The 16,884-nt window shown below is 29.0% G+C and overlaps 1 protein-coding gene across 2 annotated transcripts in view; it reads left to right on the top strand.

Moving 5' to 3' along the window:
* The window catches only part of LOC129978667 (leukocyte tyrosine kinase receptor-like), a 227,768-nt gene that overhangs the window by 43,423 nt on the left and 167,461 nt on the right, over positions 1-16,884 (top strand). For both annotated transcript variants that reach the window (XM_056090653.1, XM_056090654.1), the window contains exon 2: positions 10,945-11,155. In XM_056090653.1, the coding sequence (XP_055946628.1) occupies positions 10,945-11,155 (211 nt within the window). The remainder of the gene's footprint in view (positions 1-10,944; positions 11,156-16,884) is intronic.

The raw sequence follows: 16,884 nt of genomic DNA, 5'->3' as shown, positions 1-16,884 counted from the left end.
TTCAGCTTGACCTTCACCCAGTACCGCTCTCTGCACAACATGGATGATGCACACATACCGAGATGCCACTAACTTTTTTTAATATTTTTTTAAAGGGAAATATAAATTGCAATTGTTAAAGTTTGTTGAAATATAATGTTTTAGACCGGACACGTATGCAATACGTTTATTCCAAAAATGCAATACTGCGTATATTGCAGTGAAGATGTTATGTTATAAATTGCACGTGAATGCACGTGTTAAATCTAAAGGATCAAAAATTTTTACCATGTCTTTAGGCCTGTTCTTAAAAACGAACGAAACTTTCATTTGATATTAAAAAAATTATTTTGCATTTTGAGGTAGGATTCTTTTAGGAAATATAGCATCGTAAATGCAATCTAGAGGAAGTTGAAATAAATGCAATGATAATTAGATTGCATAAACATGCATATTTTTTTTAAAAATCGCTAAATAGTGTTTTAATTATTTTTATTCAGCTGGTTTTAGTGTAATTGAATTTGGGAATTCTTTCAAGAGATAGTTATATTAATAAATAAATTAAAATGTGAATGAATTTTTCTACAATTAATGCATTTTCGTTAGAATTTGTACTTTTTAGGTGCTTTAAACTGAGCAAAAGCATCAAGAAGATTGAAAACATCTAAACATTAACCAAGAAAACGTTTAAATTTTGTAGACTGAATATCTGAGGATTCAGAGTTATTATCACTTGCTATTTATATTTGAAGTTAAATAACTGCTATTTCGAATAGAATGCTAAAATGTTTTTGAATTACTATTGTCTCGAAGTATTTAGTGTTAGCAAATTTGAAAGATTTCTTATTAGATGGTTCGTTCGACATTTGCTTTAAAATGCTTGAACTTTTCGCCAAGTAATACGCCTTTATTGATAATTATTATCTCTAAAAAATTTATAGGTATTCTAATTTCAGAAAAGTTGTCAAGAAAATTAGAAACATTTAAAATTATTAAAATTTTCTCAAGAAAACATCTAAAACATTATAAATTGCATATTTCACCACTCAAAGGAGCATTCCACTCAAAGTCATTTATGTTTTATTTTAATCAAAAACTTTCTAGTATACAGTTTTCTCTCTTGCATTTTCAGCGTGAGAATGGAATTTAGGTTTTACCGAACATTTTACCATTTAAATTAAGCCTAAATGTATGGTTTACTAAGAAAAAGTAACACCAACCCATTGCCTTCCGTAATGACTTAGTTTATTTTGAAAAAGAATATCATTGGTATTCTGCCTTTGGAATCCTTCAAAAGTAATTAGGTATATAAAGTATGCAGTTGAGAATTATTTCCCATTTGTGTATCTAAGTCGAACTTCTATTTAGAAAACCATTGACATTTACTTTAAAATGAATATTATCTTTAATTTTCATTAGGTTATATATATATATATAATTCAAGGTTTTTAAAGAATAATTTCAAATACATATTTTAGAAGAATCGCATTTAATTTTTTTTGTAAAATATTAGCATGATTTAATTAGTTATAATTTATTCTCTATTTAATTATATGTTATATCGATAAACTAATCAGATTTAAAAAAATAATTAAAATTTTCACAAAATTATATGTTTTAGTCATTACTATAGAATACTGTTGAGCTTCTGTTTGCTGTCTGATGTATTTTAAAATTGCATCATTTTCAAAAATTTTTATTATTCAGACACCAAAAGAATTTTTAATTGCACTAAACGCTTTTGACTATTAGTTGATTCATCGATAATTTTAGTTGTATTTAATTTCAATTAAATCTCTTAAGCATATTTTGATGATGATTATTATTTCAACAAAATATTTTTAAGCATCGTATTGTGGCAGATATTAAATTCGTATTATTATCTTAATACTATTACATCTGCTCTGCTCAATGCGTATACAAATCATTCACATGGTTCAAGTTCCATGACATCATAGTACTATTAAAAACGTAATTTTCCAGTTCATCTATTACAGTTTCCGCGGTGCTGTAACTTCTCTTTCTTGTTTATCATGTAATCTATACAGGAGTTTTTGCTTTTCATAACGAAAGGAATTTATGATATAAAATATTCGATGAAAAATGAAAATGTTTGGTATTTCAACACAATGAAATATGTTGCTGAAAATTAAGAAAAAAAATGTCAAATATTTTAGAAAAAAATTGTAAAATAATTAAATCGATATTGTTAAAAAGAGAATTTTTATATTTTTATAAGTGTAAAAATATGTTTTGCGCGAAAATATTTTCGGGAATTATTGCGAAGAGGCATCTTAATTTTTCATTAATTAAAATTCAAAGAACAATTTCAAAAAGATAGTACTTTCCACTTTACAAGTATCGAACCAAATGGGTTTTACAGAATCAACACATACTTAAAAACATACATGTATTCGACTTTATTATTAGTAGAAGTATTTTTGTATACTGTTACATTGGATATAAGTGAAATAAATTGGAAATTTCTTTTATGTTACAATAATTTTATCAGTTTGCTATTCTTTCTGTAATTTTAGCATCTTTTTCTGTAATTTCGCTGATAATCTTGTTTAAGAATTTGGTCCGAAATTTGACATAAATCTACATTATGGATTAACAACCACAACATTTAAAATTCATTTTTTAAAGTTAGATGCATTGTTGAATTTCATTCGTAAGTACATTCACACATATATGAATAAAAAGTAAAGCTGACAGTCGATTCTTTAACGGATTTGTTCCAAATTTGATACAATATACTTGGAAATATATTTAGAACTCTGGTGAATAAGTCATATGCCATATTGCATCCCTTTTACTTGTGCTTTTGGATTGTTGCATTAGCATGTTTATGAATCAATGAACAGTTATATTTTCATTTGATAGAATGTCATATTAAATTTGATACTCATAGACAATATTATAATGATTTTTGTACACCAAAATTCATTGTTTCACTTGACAGTAACGATTTTAAAAATGACTTTGAGGTGAGACTTATGACTAAGGGAGGTCTATGCATGGAGATTCTCCAAAATTTCTGATTCGAATTTTTCGTTGGTTATTACTGTGATATTTCTTTAAATATTTAGTCTATGGTGAAATTAAATTAAAAATGAATTGAAACATTTTGGAAAAATAACAAAAAGCAGTATCCATAAGTAATTTAATATACATGTCTGCTCTTAATGTGGCCAAATTTCTAAACCATCAGGAAAGAATTATATTTTGTGCCCTGTAAGTCGATAAATATATTTTTTAAAAAGTTGCGAAATCTAATGCTTTAAACCTTTCGATCCTATCAGTCATATTTAGTAAAATATTATTGGCACTAGGTTATTCAAATAAAAATAAATCCATTCTTCTACAACTAAATTTTTTCGAGTTGAAGATCATTATTTTAGAGGAATTTTGCAGTTAAACTTGCAGTTTCGATAGAGATCTTATAACAATAATGCACTCTTGTGAACTTTTTCTTATTGTTCCTTAAAATATATGTGATCATTGGTTTTTTTATCAGATGCTTTATGATATCAATAATTTTTTTTTCTAAACAAGATTAATATTATTGGGAAATAAATTTAAAAAATTGATTCATTACCTTTTCTAAAATACCTTTATTTTGTTCGGAAATAACAATAAAAATATACTTCTTGTCGTTATATATACAAACACCTTTTCAGATTGTGTATGTTTATTTCTAATAGCTTAGAAATTAGTTTTTGGATCACCATAAGAGATCCCCGTCCTATATAATAGTAGAGTTTCTCAGAATTTTTAATATCGTGGAATTTTCAATAAGATTAAACATCTTTCACTCCTTATTTTATTTTGTGTTTAACTTTCAGCTCATCGTGATATTATCTATAACTTTATAGAGTTTTTTAAGACTTATGTTCTGTTGGGAATGTAATTATGATATATTTGATCTTTTATACCATTTGTTTCTACATTGTGAGCTCATCATAAAATCAAAAGATACTGCGCTAAATCATTCATTTCCAAATAATTGCGAGAAATGTAATAATTTTGAAACCGAAATAAGAGATTTGACATAATTTCTGAATAAAATTTCATTTGTTCAGAGCTTTCGTCCATGATAGGATGTCCTCGAGAATTATTATACTGAAATGCATAAAAGAGGATCATTTACCTTTTTGAAATGATTTATGAAGTGCAATAAATTTAAAAGAATTTTAAAATTGCTTCGTAGAACTAATTTTTAAATATAATGCTTTAAGAAGATACATCAATATTTGAAATTGACATTGAAATTTATTTAGTTGAAATAAAATTGATGGCACTAGAAGCCTAATTTTTTAAAAAAACGGTTCAAACGTATAAAAATTTTTACTTCTGAAATTTCTGAGAACAAATACCAAAATTTAAATTTATTTTTAATGAATTAAAATTTTGAAAAATCTTTTCTTAATGAGTATCTATTAACCAAGGAGCCAAATCATAAAATAATTTCTTATACTTCTAGAATGCTTGTCTCTATCAAATTGATAGTCAGAGATAGATAAAAAAATTATTACTTATAGATAGAAAAAAATCTCAATTAACCGCAAATATTCGGATAATAATGATTTTAATCATATTTTACAGTAGAATGTGATTCAGATATAGAATAGAAAACTCTTATTAGACAGAATTGATCCGAAAATTTTATAATAATTCTTTAAACATGCTTCAAAAACTAAAAAGGATTTGAGTTTTTAATCCGAAAATCGTAGAAAAATCATTCTTTTGCTTTGTCAGTTTTAATATTTACTTTTAATAATTATTAAACAGAGTTTTGTAAACCAAAATGCATTTAATATCTTTGCAATGCACAATACTGTGAACCCAGTGATTAAAACAATGAAAATATTGCTATAATTTAAAAAATAATATCTTTATAAATTTGTTGAAAGATGCGCGAATAATAAATATAAAAAAATGCGCGAAAATAAAATTGATATTACTGAAAAACTTCTTTTCTGTATTTTAATATATTTAGATAATTTTTGTGCAGTTATATGCTTTGGAATTTTTGAAGGAAATCTTGAAAATTCTGATTAACTTGTATTTAAAAACTTATTAATAACCTGAAACTCTTTTCTTGGGAAATATTTATTTCCAAAAAGTAATTACATATTAAATTAATTAAATCAAGGTTACGCTGCTTGTCAGATCGAGCATTTTGGCTGTTTTTTTTTCGTCATGTATATCGCGGCATGGTGCAATTGCAGATAGGAAGTCTATAAACTTAATCAAGTTGATAAACAGAAAAAAAAGCAGTTTTCTTTCGTTACAATATTTTACCACCAATATTACAACATTCATGATAAAGAATAAACATTTTTTTTAATGATTTTATGAACAGAATGTATAATGTCAAGTGTTAGCGTGCTATTTGGTATATTTAATATACAGATACCTGTTAACAAAATTACAACTGCAATAAATAAAGTTCCAGCCATTTTCAAACTATCGTCGCTTAAAATATTTCCGTTTAGAGACTTAGATAAAGGAAGCTATTTCTTTTACTTGCAGTTACTTTAATTTGGCATTTTACTTTAATAATATATAAATAACTGCGGATTTCTCTCTTAAATTAAATATGTCGCTTTCTTGAAATCTGCTTTCACCAATTGTGTTTCTATATGATGAAATGTTACATGATGATTGTCAAGAAATACTTTAATGTCCAGTGTTAATTAAAATAATTTTTGACATAAAAAATTTTGTTTTCCAAAAGCCACATTAAATCATTTCGAGATACACTTTTAAATCCAGAAACACCTTCATTATGAAAAAAAAGCATCTTGTTGCTGCTTTGATATTATAAAAATATATATACAAGGCAAAGAAACCGGTGAAATCTAAATAATTATAGAATACAGAGACAAATTTTATTTCGCTGATTTCGATGGTTAACATTTGACAAAATGTTAACTTAAAGGATTTAACTGTTTTGTTTAACCATTTTTATACAATTTTATTTAATTCGACTTATTTAATATTCACAATAATAGAATTCTGTAACTGATTTTACATTCATGTCTTTATACGCTGAAATATTCTACATTTATGTATTTCCGGTGAGAGTACACCCTTTTAATATCTTAAAGGCTTAATTATCTGCTGATAGATTATTAATTAAATTTTGATCTCGTTCTCGTGCTGCCATCTGCTAGTAGATTTGAAAACAATTAGTTTTAAGTTTTCAGAATATTTATATTAATGAATTATAAATAAAATAAAATTGTAGAAAGTGCTTGAAATAAAATAGAATTTATTTTTCAGCGCATAAATAAAAGCGTGTTAATTTTTTTTCCAATTTATTAAAATTATGAGATTATATGCAGACTATTGCAATAAGCTTTTTTACTTTTTATAAAGACGGAACAGAACTTTATCCCCTTCATTATTTTAATCCCGATCTTTCTCCGATCACGAAATATTTTTAGTTTTAAAAATAATAATTTTTTTTAGTGCCTGAAATAGGACGATCCTTTTATTTCGTAACTTTCTCAACCTCGAATTGCGTCACTCGAAAACGTCATTGCGTGGGATGGGTCAGTTTGGTTTCTGTATCTACTTCCAAGGTTTCGCTTAAGGAAATGATCCAGGGAATAAAGAAAAAAAGATCTTACTTTCACCAGAAAAAAAGTAGCAAAGGAAAGCAAATAAAATAAAATGAATTTTGTTGCTAGTAAGTATTCCCAAGTTTATTTTAAACCAAAGAAATTTGAGAGGAAATATAGTAAAAATTCCTTAATTTTACGGTTGTCATGCCTAAAGCTTAGAAGATGCACATTTTGAATATGCATTTAATTTGCCACTATTATTTTTCTATAAATTAAAAAACAAACAAAAAAATTAAAACAACAAAACTTTCTCCCATAAAGGTATTATCTTAAGAATGCCTTGCATAGCATTGGCGTACAATAGTTACGAAGTATAAACCTTTGTCGTGAATTTAGCATTTTAACTGAATCTGTCGTGTTATTTGGCGAGTTATTCCCCGAGTTATTTGGCGAGTTATTCCCCGAGTTATTTGGCGAGTTATTCCCCGAGTCATTTGCTCATACCAAATTTCACCTGTCTAGCTCAAAGCGTTTTTGAGTTTTCTGTGCCACAGACAGACACTCACACACAGAGACATTTTCCAAAAATTTGTTTTTTAAACTCAGAACCATATTATTGCACAGAAAAAAATCTTTTCACCACTTTAACTGAATTTTTAAGAAATATATTTTCAGATTTCTGGTTTTTCATTTTAAAAGGAATAATATTAGCGCTATATTAAATCTAAGGAATTTCTGAAATTTCTTTATTAAAAAATGGGCATTATAGAAAAATATTTCAAGTTACCGAATTCATTATAAAATAAAATACACATAAAAAAATAAAAGCAGTGAATGTCAAGAACATTATAAAACACATTAGAAACTTAAAATGTAATGACAGTAATTCTAAAAGTTTTAAATAACACTCTAAGAAATAAGAAGTTATGATGTCTGAACACTAAAAGCATGAAATGTATGCAGAAGATAAAGAAGTTAAATTTATTCATTCTCAAAAGCATTAAAGAGTCCACAAGAATTCAATAGTTGAATATAATCAATCTTAAAAACAATAAAACTTTAAAAGCCGAATACAGTCAATTTTAAAAACATTATAAAACTCAATAGGAGTTCAAAATTTTGTTGATTCATTTCAAAACATTTTGAGAAACACATAAGCAATTTAAAAATTGAAGGCACCTGATTTTAGAAACGCTAAACAAAGTATTAAATATATCTTCTTCGGGAAATTTGTTGAAAACTTTATAAAATTTTTTATATGAAGAATTTGTCTATATAATTGAATTTGATAAATAAGTTCTTAAATAAGCTGTTGATTCTAAATATTCTGTTTAGAAAAGCAATAGCAATAGTCTAGTAAAGAATAAAATATATCATCACAAACAATCATATGATTGAGGACTTCATAACAAAACAGAGCATAAGAAAGATGATATATGAATTTGAAACTAGGAGTGAGTAATTAGCGAAATTGGGTATGGAAAGTCATATCACGGACTCTCCGACCCGCCCGAAGGCACACGTATAAAGAAAACGAATGATCGCGTCGCCGCAACACCAACACTGGCGGGACTGTGGTTGAGTCTTAAGGGTCATCATCACCGGCCACGGTACAGCCCTTCCCGAAGGAAGTACATGCCCCCATCGATCTGAGGAATCATATCCCCCACCTTTTTATGTACCCTCCAGGGTGGCGAGATCCAACAACCATGGCGATAGCACCTCATCCTCATTTCGAGATGCCCCCTTGGGGGTTTACAGGGTATGGAAAAACGGCCATTGATATTGAAAATAAATAAATAAATAAATAAACTGAAACCGAAATCTTTTCTCTCATAAAATCAGAATTTATTCGTAACACAGATCGCAATAAGCACGATTCACATTAAAATCTTTAAATAATTTTAGTTGGTTGGTTGATTTAAGTTTAATGGCGCAAGAACCAAAAGTAGGCTATACTGCGCCAATCATATGGAATTAAATAGTTTTGGCGATTAGTCGATGTGTTATAAAAGACAATAACAGGAATAACAACTTTCAGAAGTTTATTGTGTTACATTTATTCATAAAAGTATTTTTTTTAATGGAAAGCGAAACTTTTCTCAATACTGCACATTATCCTTGATGATATGATAGTTTATGAGCAAAAGAAATGTTGCCTGAAAACAAAGATAAGATGTTTTCCCTCTTCTGGCAGCCATGTTACTGAATGGAGAACAAAAACATTGAACATTTGTGAGTCGTTACTCCCTTTATTGCCTTAAATCTCTGCAATTTGTTCACAATGATCCAACAACCAGAAGAACGTCAATGGTTGAAATTGCAATCTATACTTATGATAAAAAAATGTGTTTTTATATCTATCCTTTCCACGGAAGGAGCTTATTTTAACACCTTATTCGTTTGCATTTGTGATTTTTAATGAAGAGCTTGGGCCTATAAAGAAAATATTATTATAAGAGGGTCATAATTACTTGTCACACTCAAAGACATTCCTGTTTGGAGGGGGGAACTTAGCATCCTCAAAAATCAAGCCTGTCGAAACAAATCGCATTAAAGAATCCTATTTATATGTGTTTCAGTGAGACAGTACACTATCACACATAAAATGGTAGTGTTCAAACTCATTGCCTTAATGAAGAGTTAATTCGCATATTCACATTGAGACAATAATGTATACATGCTTGAGGCGAACTACATTGATGCGACTATTTAGTATATCTAGTAAGATTTAGTTCAATTTAGTTTTAGTTTAGTTAGTATATTTAGTTAGTTTTAATTAGTTAGTTTAGTTTAGCATATTTAGTTTAAACATATACTTCAATAGTGGCTTGATTCGCTTTAAAATGTCAATTTATATTGGCTACATTGAGAAAGCGTACATTGATGTATTATATTTAGCTTCGATAGTAAGCTAATACTCATGTGCATTATTTCAACAATGTATTGATTCATATGACTTTTGCGTATGTAAATCGCATTGAGATAGCGCATATTGATAAATGATTTCAGCAGCAATAATGAAATAGTATTTAAGCGTACTAACATAACTAAGATTCAATTAACATTAAAAATGCTGATGTGCATGTGCTTTAGCGAGACAGCGAACATTGATGCATCACATTCAAAAGCGCTAGTGTTGATGCACATGATTTCAGCAGCAATAATGAAATAGTATTTAAGCGTACTAACATAACTAAGATTCAATTAACATTAAAAATGCTGATGTGCATGTGCTTTAGCGAGACAGCGAACATTGATGCATCACATTCAAAAGCGCTATTGTTGATGCACATGATTTCAGCAGCAATAATGAAATAGTATTTAAGCGTACTAACATAACTAAGATTCAATTAACATTAAAAATGCTGATGTGCATGTGCTTTAGCGAGACAGCGAACATTGATGCATCACATTCAAAAGCGCTAGTGTTGATGCACATGATTTCAGCAGCAATAATGAAATAGTATTTAAGCGTACTAACATAACTAAGATTCAATTAACATTAAAAATGCTGATGTGCATGTGCTTTAGCGAGACAGCGAACATTGATGCATCACATTCAAAAGCGCTATTGTTGATGCACATGATTTCAGCAGCAATAATGAAATAGTATTTAAGCGTACTAACATAACTAAGATTCAATTAACATTAAAAATGCTGATGTGCATGTGCTTTAGCGAGACAGCGAACATTGATGCATCACATTCAAAAGCGCTAGTGTTGATGCACATGATTTCAGCAGCAATAATGAAATAGTATTTAAGCGTACTAACATAACTAAGATTCAATTAACATTAAAAATGCTGATGTGCATGTGCTTTAGCGAGACAGCGAACATTGATGCATCACATTCAAAAGCGCTAGTGTTGATGCACATGATTTCAGCAGCAATAATGAAATAGTATTTAAGCGTACTAACATAACTAAGATTCAATTAACATTAAAAATGCTGATGTGCATGTGCTTTAGCGAGACAGCGAACATTGATGCATCACATTCAAAAGCGCTAGTGTTGATGCACATTACTTCAATGATGGTTTGATTTACATTAAAATGTTGTTACATATGTGCTTCATTGATACAGTGGTCGTCAATGTATCATATCAAGCATAGAGAATAGGCCTTAAAGAAAATTTTTATTTTCACTAAGAAGCTAATATATAGTGTATGCTTCAATGAAACAATGTATCAATAACAAACTAGTGTTGAAACTCATTGCTTCACTTAATTTTTAATTCACATGAATGAAATTAGACAAGTATGTGCTTCATTGAGGCAATACTTTGATGAATACTATTCTGAGTCAGTAATATGATAGTTTTGCCTCAATGAAGCTGTCTTTTGCATTGCCTTCTATTTAACGAGATATTTCTTATTTTTTTCCCAGGTGAGATGTTATACTACAGTGCCGAAGTTTCGGGACCTCAATCGCTCTTGAAGGTTGTGAGTCCCGTGTTCGAGCCCCACACGCTGCCCACCTGCGCCCTTCAGTTTGCGCTCCACATGTTCCGCATGGACTTCGCTAAATTCAAGATGATTATCAATGCTCCGAACAACTCTTGGGAGAGCACGACGTTTGAAGGAAATAGTGCCCACAGGTCAGTCTTGATTACTCTCATGTTGATGTTTAAAGCGGCAGTGGCATGAATAGTTTAAATACTCCTTCCGTTAAATTATTGCTATTTTACCTTGTTCAAATTTAGTAATTTGACTACCGAAATGATCAAGGAAATCACGATTTACTTATTTTAAAATACATGGAGACATGCACAAGTATATTATCTGGCTTATATTGTATACTAGTCGCTTTCGTCGACCAGTTGGTTCGCCGGAGATATTGATTACATTAATTTCATTAAATCATTTAAATATGACTTTATGTCTATGATTGCCTCAATTGTCAAAACCAATTGTTAAAGCCTGTTATTTTAATTAACTTACATAATTTTGGTACATTAGTCCATGGATCTTTGAACTGGACGCCACTTTCATGCTATCTAGCGCTATTAAAAGCATAAATATCCGATTCATCCATCTTCTAAATTTTACGATATTATAGCTTCACAATTTTATTCATCTTGCAAATAACCCAAAGAACGCTCTTCTTTAATTTGCTATAATGAAGAATTAATTAAACATTAAATCGAACAATGGGAACAATCTAAACTTCAAGTCAACAATATAATCTATTATAAAAAATTATACGGAAAAATATTTTTAAAAATTTGCAAAGTAATTACATTTGCAACATTGATTTTTTTTTAAATGCGACAGTGTAAAATTTCTTTTTGCGCAATAATATTTTCGTCGGAAAACTGCTACATTCAGTTTATTTTTAATTGATTTAATAAAAATTTCAAAAAAGAAGAAAATTGCTTCGTAGTCCACATTTTGAAACCTTCGAAATAAATGTGTGTTAAATTTTATGGCTGTATGTCTGAGTAAAGAGCCTGTAGATTTTTAATTAATAATCGATTTAAATTTTGAAAATTCTTTTTTACTAAACATTTACTACCCATGAAATAACTACCTGCAAAATTTAGTAGCTCTAAATTACTCATTATGCTCCATACAGAATTTCATACGACTTTTAATCATGATTGTCACATTATGTATTTTATTGATAATATCTAGACTATTGAACCGTGTCAAAATAAAATATCGTTGAGGAGAATTAATAGTTTCTAAACATACTTTTGCCGTATGGGGCAAAAAGTAACGACTATTTTCATTAAGGTGTATATACACACTTGAAACTTCAAAAATCGTTCAAAATATCGAATATTTTTTATTGCTTCAAAATGTTCTCTGATCCTTTAGCTTTCAAACGACGCCAAGATGTTGTCAATATTCAAAAGACTTCTCGAGTTATAATTATTTTTCTTGAGGTGCTTTCATTAAAAACTCTAGTTACGAATTTTTTAAAACACCTTTTATGAAGAATGACATTTTCCCACTATGTTGCTTCATTCAAACAATCATAACTCAACAAAAAATGAACCAAATACAATTATTTATGTATCAACATAATCTGCATGAAATAGCGGATGTTTTGTGCCTCAATCAAAATTATATTTATGGAAATAAATTTTTAATAGCTATTTAAAAGTTAAAATGACAGAAAGACACTCGCTTTTTCTATTCATCGTTGATGAAAAAATTGTTTTAAAAAAACTATATATTTTTATAACTTGATTGAGGCAGACAACATGGAGACTAATATTAGGCATCGTTTCCAACTAGAATGGTGTGACTGTACAAATTAGAATTTAAGATATCACGTTTCAAAAAATAGGCTAATTAGCTCATTAAATATTATTTCATTAATTAATAAGTAGTGTAACATGTTTTTTTCTCACTGAAATGAATTTAAACATATATTAATGGCATACTGTGAAAAAACTGGATTTTTAAAGTTAAAATTTAAAAAAAAATCTTCTAGTGTGTACGTACACCTTAAACGATCGTACATCAGTTGACATGGAAGGAAAAAAATCCTTAAGGTTAAATGATTATCAAATGCTTCACGTGTGATTTTTTCACAAGAACAAACATAAATTCAATATCTTCTTCTTTTCGAACACATCTCTGGATATCAAAAACAGTCACGTGATAATCACATCACGAAATCAAATGCAGTATGAAAGTCATACTTGAAAGCTTTGAAAGGCTTTTTATAAGAATATTTATAAAGGTTTTCTGATATTATAGGTAACTTTAAATGCTCAGAGTATCCATTTTGATCGCTGTTCCATTGTTAATCTTTAAAACATCAAAGATATAACATACTTCGAAATGGAAAATGCTTTGAAATGACTAGACGAATCTTATTTTATATACTTTGCGTTAATAAAGAATCTGTTGAAAAATTAATATGTCTAAATTTTTATTCTCTTCCCTAGTTCTATCAATCATATTTAGTAAAACAATTTTGACTCCCTAAAGTGCCAGCCAGCGAGGGTGGTCTCTCCAAAGCTAATATCGTATACTTTCTAATTAAGGTGTTATCCCTTTTTCTCCCTCATAAAATTGTAGTTCTTTAATAAGGTCGTGGATGCCTTGTATGGCATAGGCGAACACTAGGTATGACATATAGGTCTTTCGCAGGCTTCTAACAATTTTCTGAATTTCGCTCGAGATCTTCGGGGATTTTTTTCCCTATTCATTCCTGTCTTACACTTAATAGATAAATACTCAAAATTTGAATATGCATTATGGGCGCCTTTCTTCCGGTTGATTGAAATCAACAATTGTAATTACAAAGTAATACACCAAATTTTTAAATTTAAATCATTGCATTTAAATGCATGAAAAAAAATAGAGATTGACAGGCGCTCAACCCCCCGACAGATTTTCACTCCAAAACTTTACACTTCAAATGTTACAAATTTTGAATCAAATTTTATATGCTGATATGTTTTGTAATTATTTTGTTCATATGCATGCAAAAGTATAAACGGCCAGACGATTAACTCCTTAGCGGATATGGTTTCAAACTGATATAGATCTATGCCTTAGAAGTTAAAACCTCAGACATTTTTTTTTTACCCGTTTAGCTCTTTACGTTTTGTTGCTATCACGTTCACTTATAATCGAGAAGCCGAATAGACAGACTTTTCTGAAAAGATTTCGTTCAAAATGTGATAAAAATTTACAAATTTTTTGTTATTCTTATATAATTATTATTATTAATTTTTTCTACCCAAGGCAAAGCATTTTTCGATTAAAATACTCTTAGACGGACATAACCCCAAAAAGTGTGTTTTTTCGACTCAGTGAGATCTGAAAATGAATTTTTCTATGAAATGTTGAAAAAAGTTTTGAAATATAATTTTTGTATGGCATTTCAATTTTCGATATCATTTATAAAGCATCCATTTGGTCGGAATCCTCCTAAAACATTGTTATATTCAATAAATATTTTTTTTCCGATTTGCGAATACACTGTTTCAATAATAAATATAAACGTCTTGGTGAATTTCGGTAAAGTGAAGCGATGTTTGGAAACCTGTTTTGAGATTCTCCCCTCAGCTCTACTCTATTTGCAGTTTCACAGCTACCTAAACAATTAGACATAAATTGAATAGATTTTGAGACCTTACAAGATTACAAGACACTAGGCAACAGCGCCTATCGCTAGTCCATAAAAAAAGCCAGTAATACTATTATTAAAAAAGAATGTGTGTGTGCTAATGCTCAACAGGATAGATTATTTAATCTAGATTTAACCACATTTGGTACATGTATGTTTTGGTGTGCGAGAACATGCAACGCGGAGCGATTTTATTGAAATCTTGATCAGAATTTTAATTAGTTGAAAACTAATCGAAATTTAGTGTTTTTCTGTGATAAATCCCAAAAAATACTTTGGTATAACATTTATATTTACATCATTTTAAAATTCAAAACTTTGTTTATAGAAGTTATATATTTTAGTTGCTGGTCAAACGTTTCCTGAATTTAGCAATTGAAAAAATATTTCTTTTTTGCAAGACTTATAGTTTATTGTTGAATTGAAATTCAAACTATTTTCATTGCTCCATAAAATACATCGTACGATTATAATTAATCGTACGATTTTCTTCCATTTTTATAAGCAAAGGAAAAAAGATTCTGTTTAATATCTGTAGATAAAAACAATACAACTTAACATATAAAAAATGAAGTTACAGTATGTAAAAGTTAAAAGCTAGATTAGTCTCCAAGTTACCTTTTTGATAGTACTATTGTGACACTAGACTTGACTCTGTTAGATGGTTCATGTATGCAATCAATAGAACAGATATAAGGCTTTTGAAATAATATGGTTTTAATGTCTTTCACAATTTTATGCATAAAAATATTTTCTTTGGGGAGGATATCATAAATATTCAGCTATATAAAAGATATTTAATTGAAAATAAATTCAACCATTTTTTGAGCGATCCATCTGGTCACTAAAGGTGGCTAGTTGCAAATACGCTAAGGAAAAGGTTGAATATTTCGCAGAATTCGCCTCGTTCAAAGATATTGACATCAGATATATAAAAAAAACAGCTGGCCTTTCAATACCATTTACAAAGGACGCAGCAAAATAGGAGTTTGTTTTCGTAAACGAAAGAAAAAGAGACGCACTTTACGCTACTTAATAATTTTCCCACACATTAACTACTTGCTTTTATAAAGCGAATTAATTCATATCTCATCTCTTAGCAGCTCCTAAACATCGGAAGGGCGCTCGCATCACTCTTGACGCCTCTTTTTCTCCGACAAATCGCTCCTGATGCTGAAAGAAGCCCCAGAGAGCCGACTTAAATGAGCTGGTAGAGATTAGGAAGCAGTTGTCATGGCAACGTAATACTCCTCCGCAGGGGTTTCATGACGGCGCTGCAGCGCTATTTTTGGCACACTCTTCTAGATACAGAAATTTTCTCCGGCGGCAAGGCAAGATTTGCTTCGTGTTAGCAAATAGAGAAGCAATAATAATAGGGTGTTACTAACAGCGAATATAAAATTTTGAAAAGCAGCTAAATGTTAAGTATAAGATGTACGAGTAATATTTATATTGGAAGACTGAGTTTACTTATAAAACATGAAAATCGAAGAGATAAAATGATATTTCTGTTTATTAAATTAAACTATTTTGGAGATTTGTTGGTCCACCATTAATTTTGCTTAGATCTTGTATGCATAAATTGATGTCCATAATTATGCCAATAAAATAATTTTTAGTATCACATTATAACAGACACTAAAAAGTCATACTATTTTATTATTAGATTACATTATTGTAACTCACCTCCATTATTTTATATATAAATCCGTTTATATATAAATTCATGTCTATGATTTCGACAAATTGTCAGACATTAAAAATGCGTTATTTAATTATCTTAATTGTAAGTTATGTTCAATGAGTAGATGAGTCTTTCTATTAGAGATCATATCATTGTATCAGCAAACAATAAAAACATAAATGTCTAATCCTCTAACTTTCGGGGTATTGTAACCTTTTTTATTCGTTTTATAAATCGTACAAATTATTAAACAGAGCCATTCTTCTTTAACATTAAGGTACACACTAGAAGATTTTTTTTTTAAATTTTAACTTTAAAAATCCAGTTTTTTCACAGTAGATCATTAATATGTGTTTCAACTCATTTCAGTGAGAAAAAAACCGGATTAAACTAATTATTAATTAATTAAATAATATTTAATGAGCTAATTAGCCTATTTTTTGAAACACGATCTATCTTAAATTCTAATTTGTACAGACACACAATTCTAGTTGGAAATGATGCCTAATATTAGTCTACATGTTGTCTGCCTCAATCAAGTTATAAAAATA

The sequence above is a fragment of the Argiope bruennichi genome, chromosome 1, assembly GCF_947563725.1.
Source record: "Argiope bruennichi chromosome 1, qqArgBrue1.1, whole genome shotgun sequence".
NCBI classification, from domain to species: domain Eukaryota; kingdom Metazoa; phylum Arthropoda; class Arachnida; order Araneae; family Araneidae; genus Argiope; species Argiope bruennichi.
The sequence above is the reverse complement of the archived record's forward strand: the minus strand, read 5'-3'. Positions and strand labels throughout refer to the sequence as shown.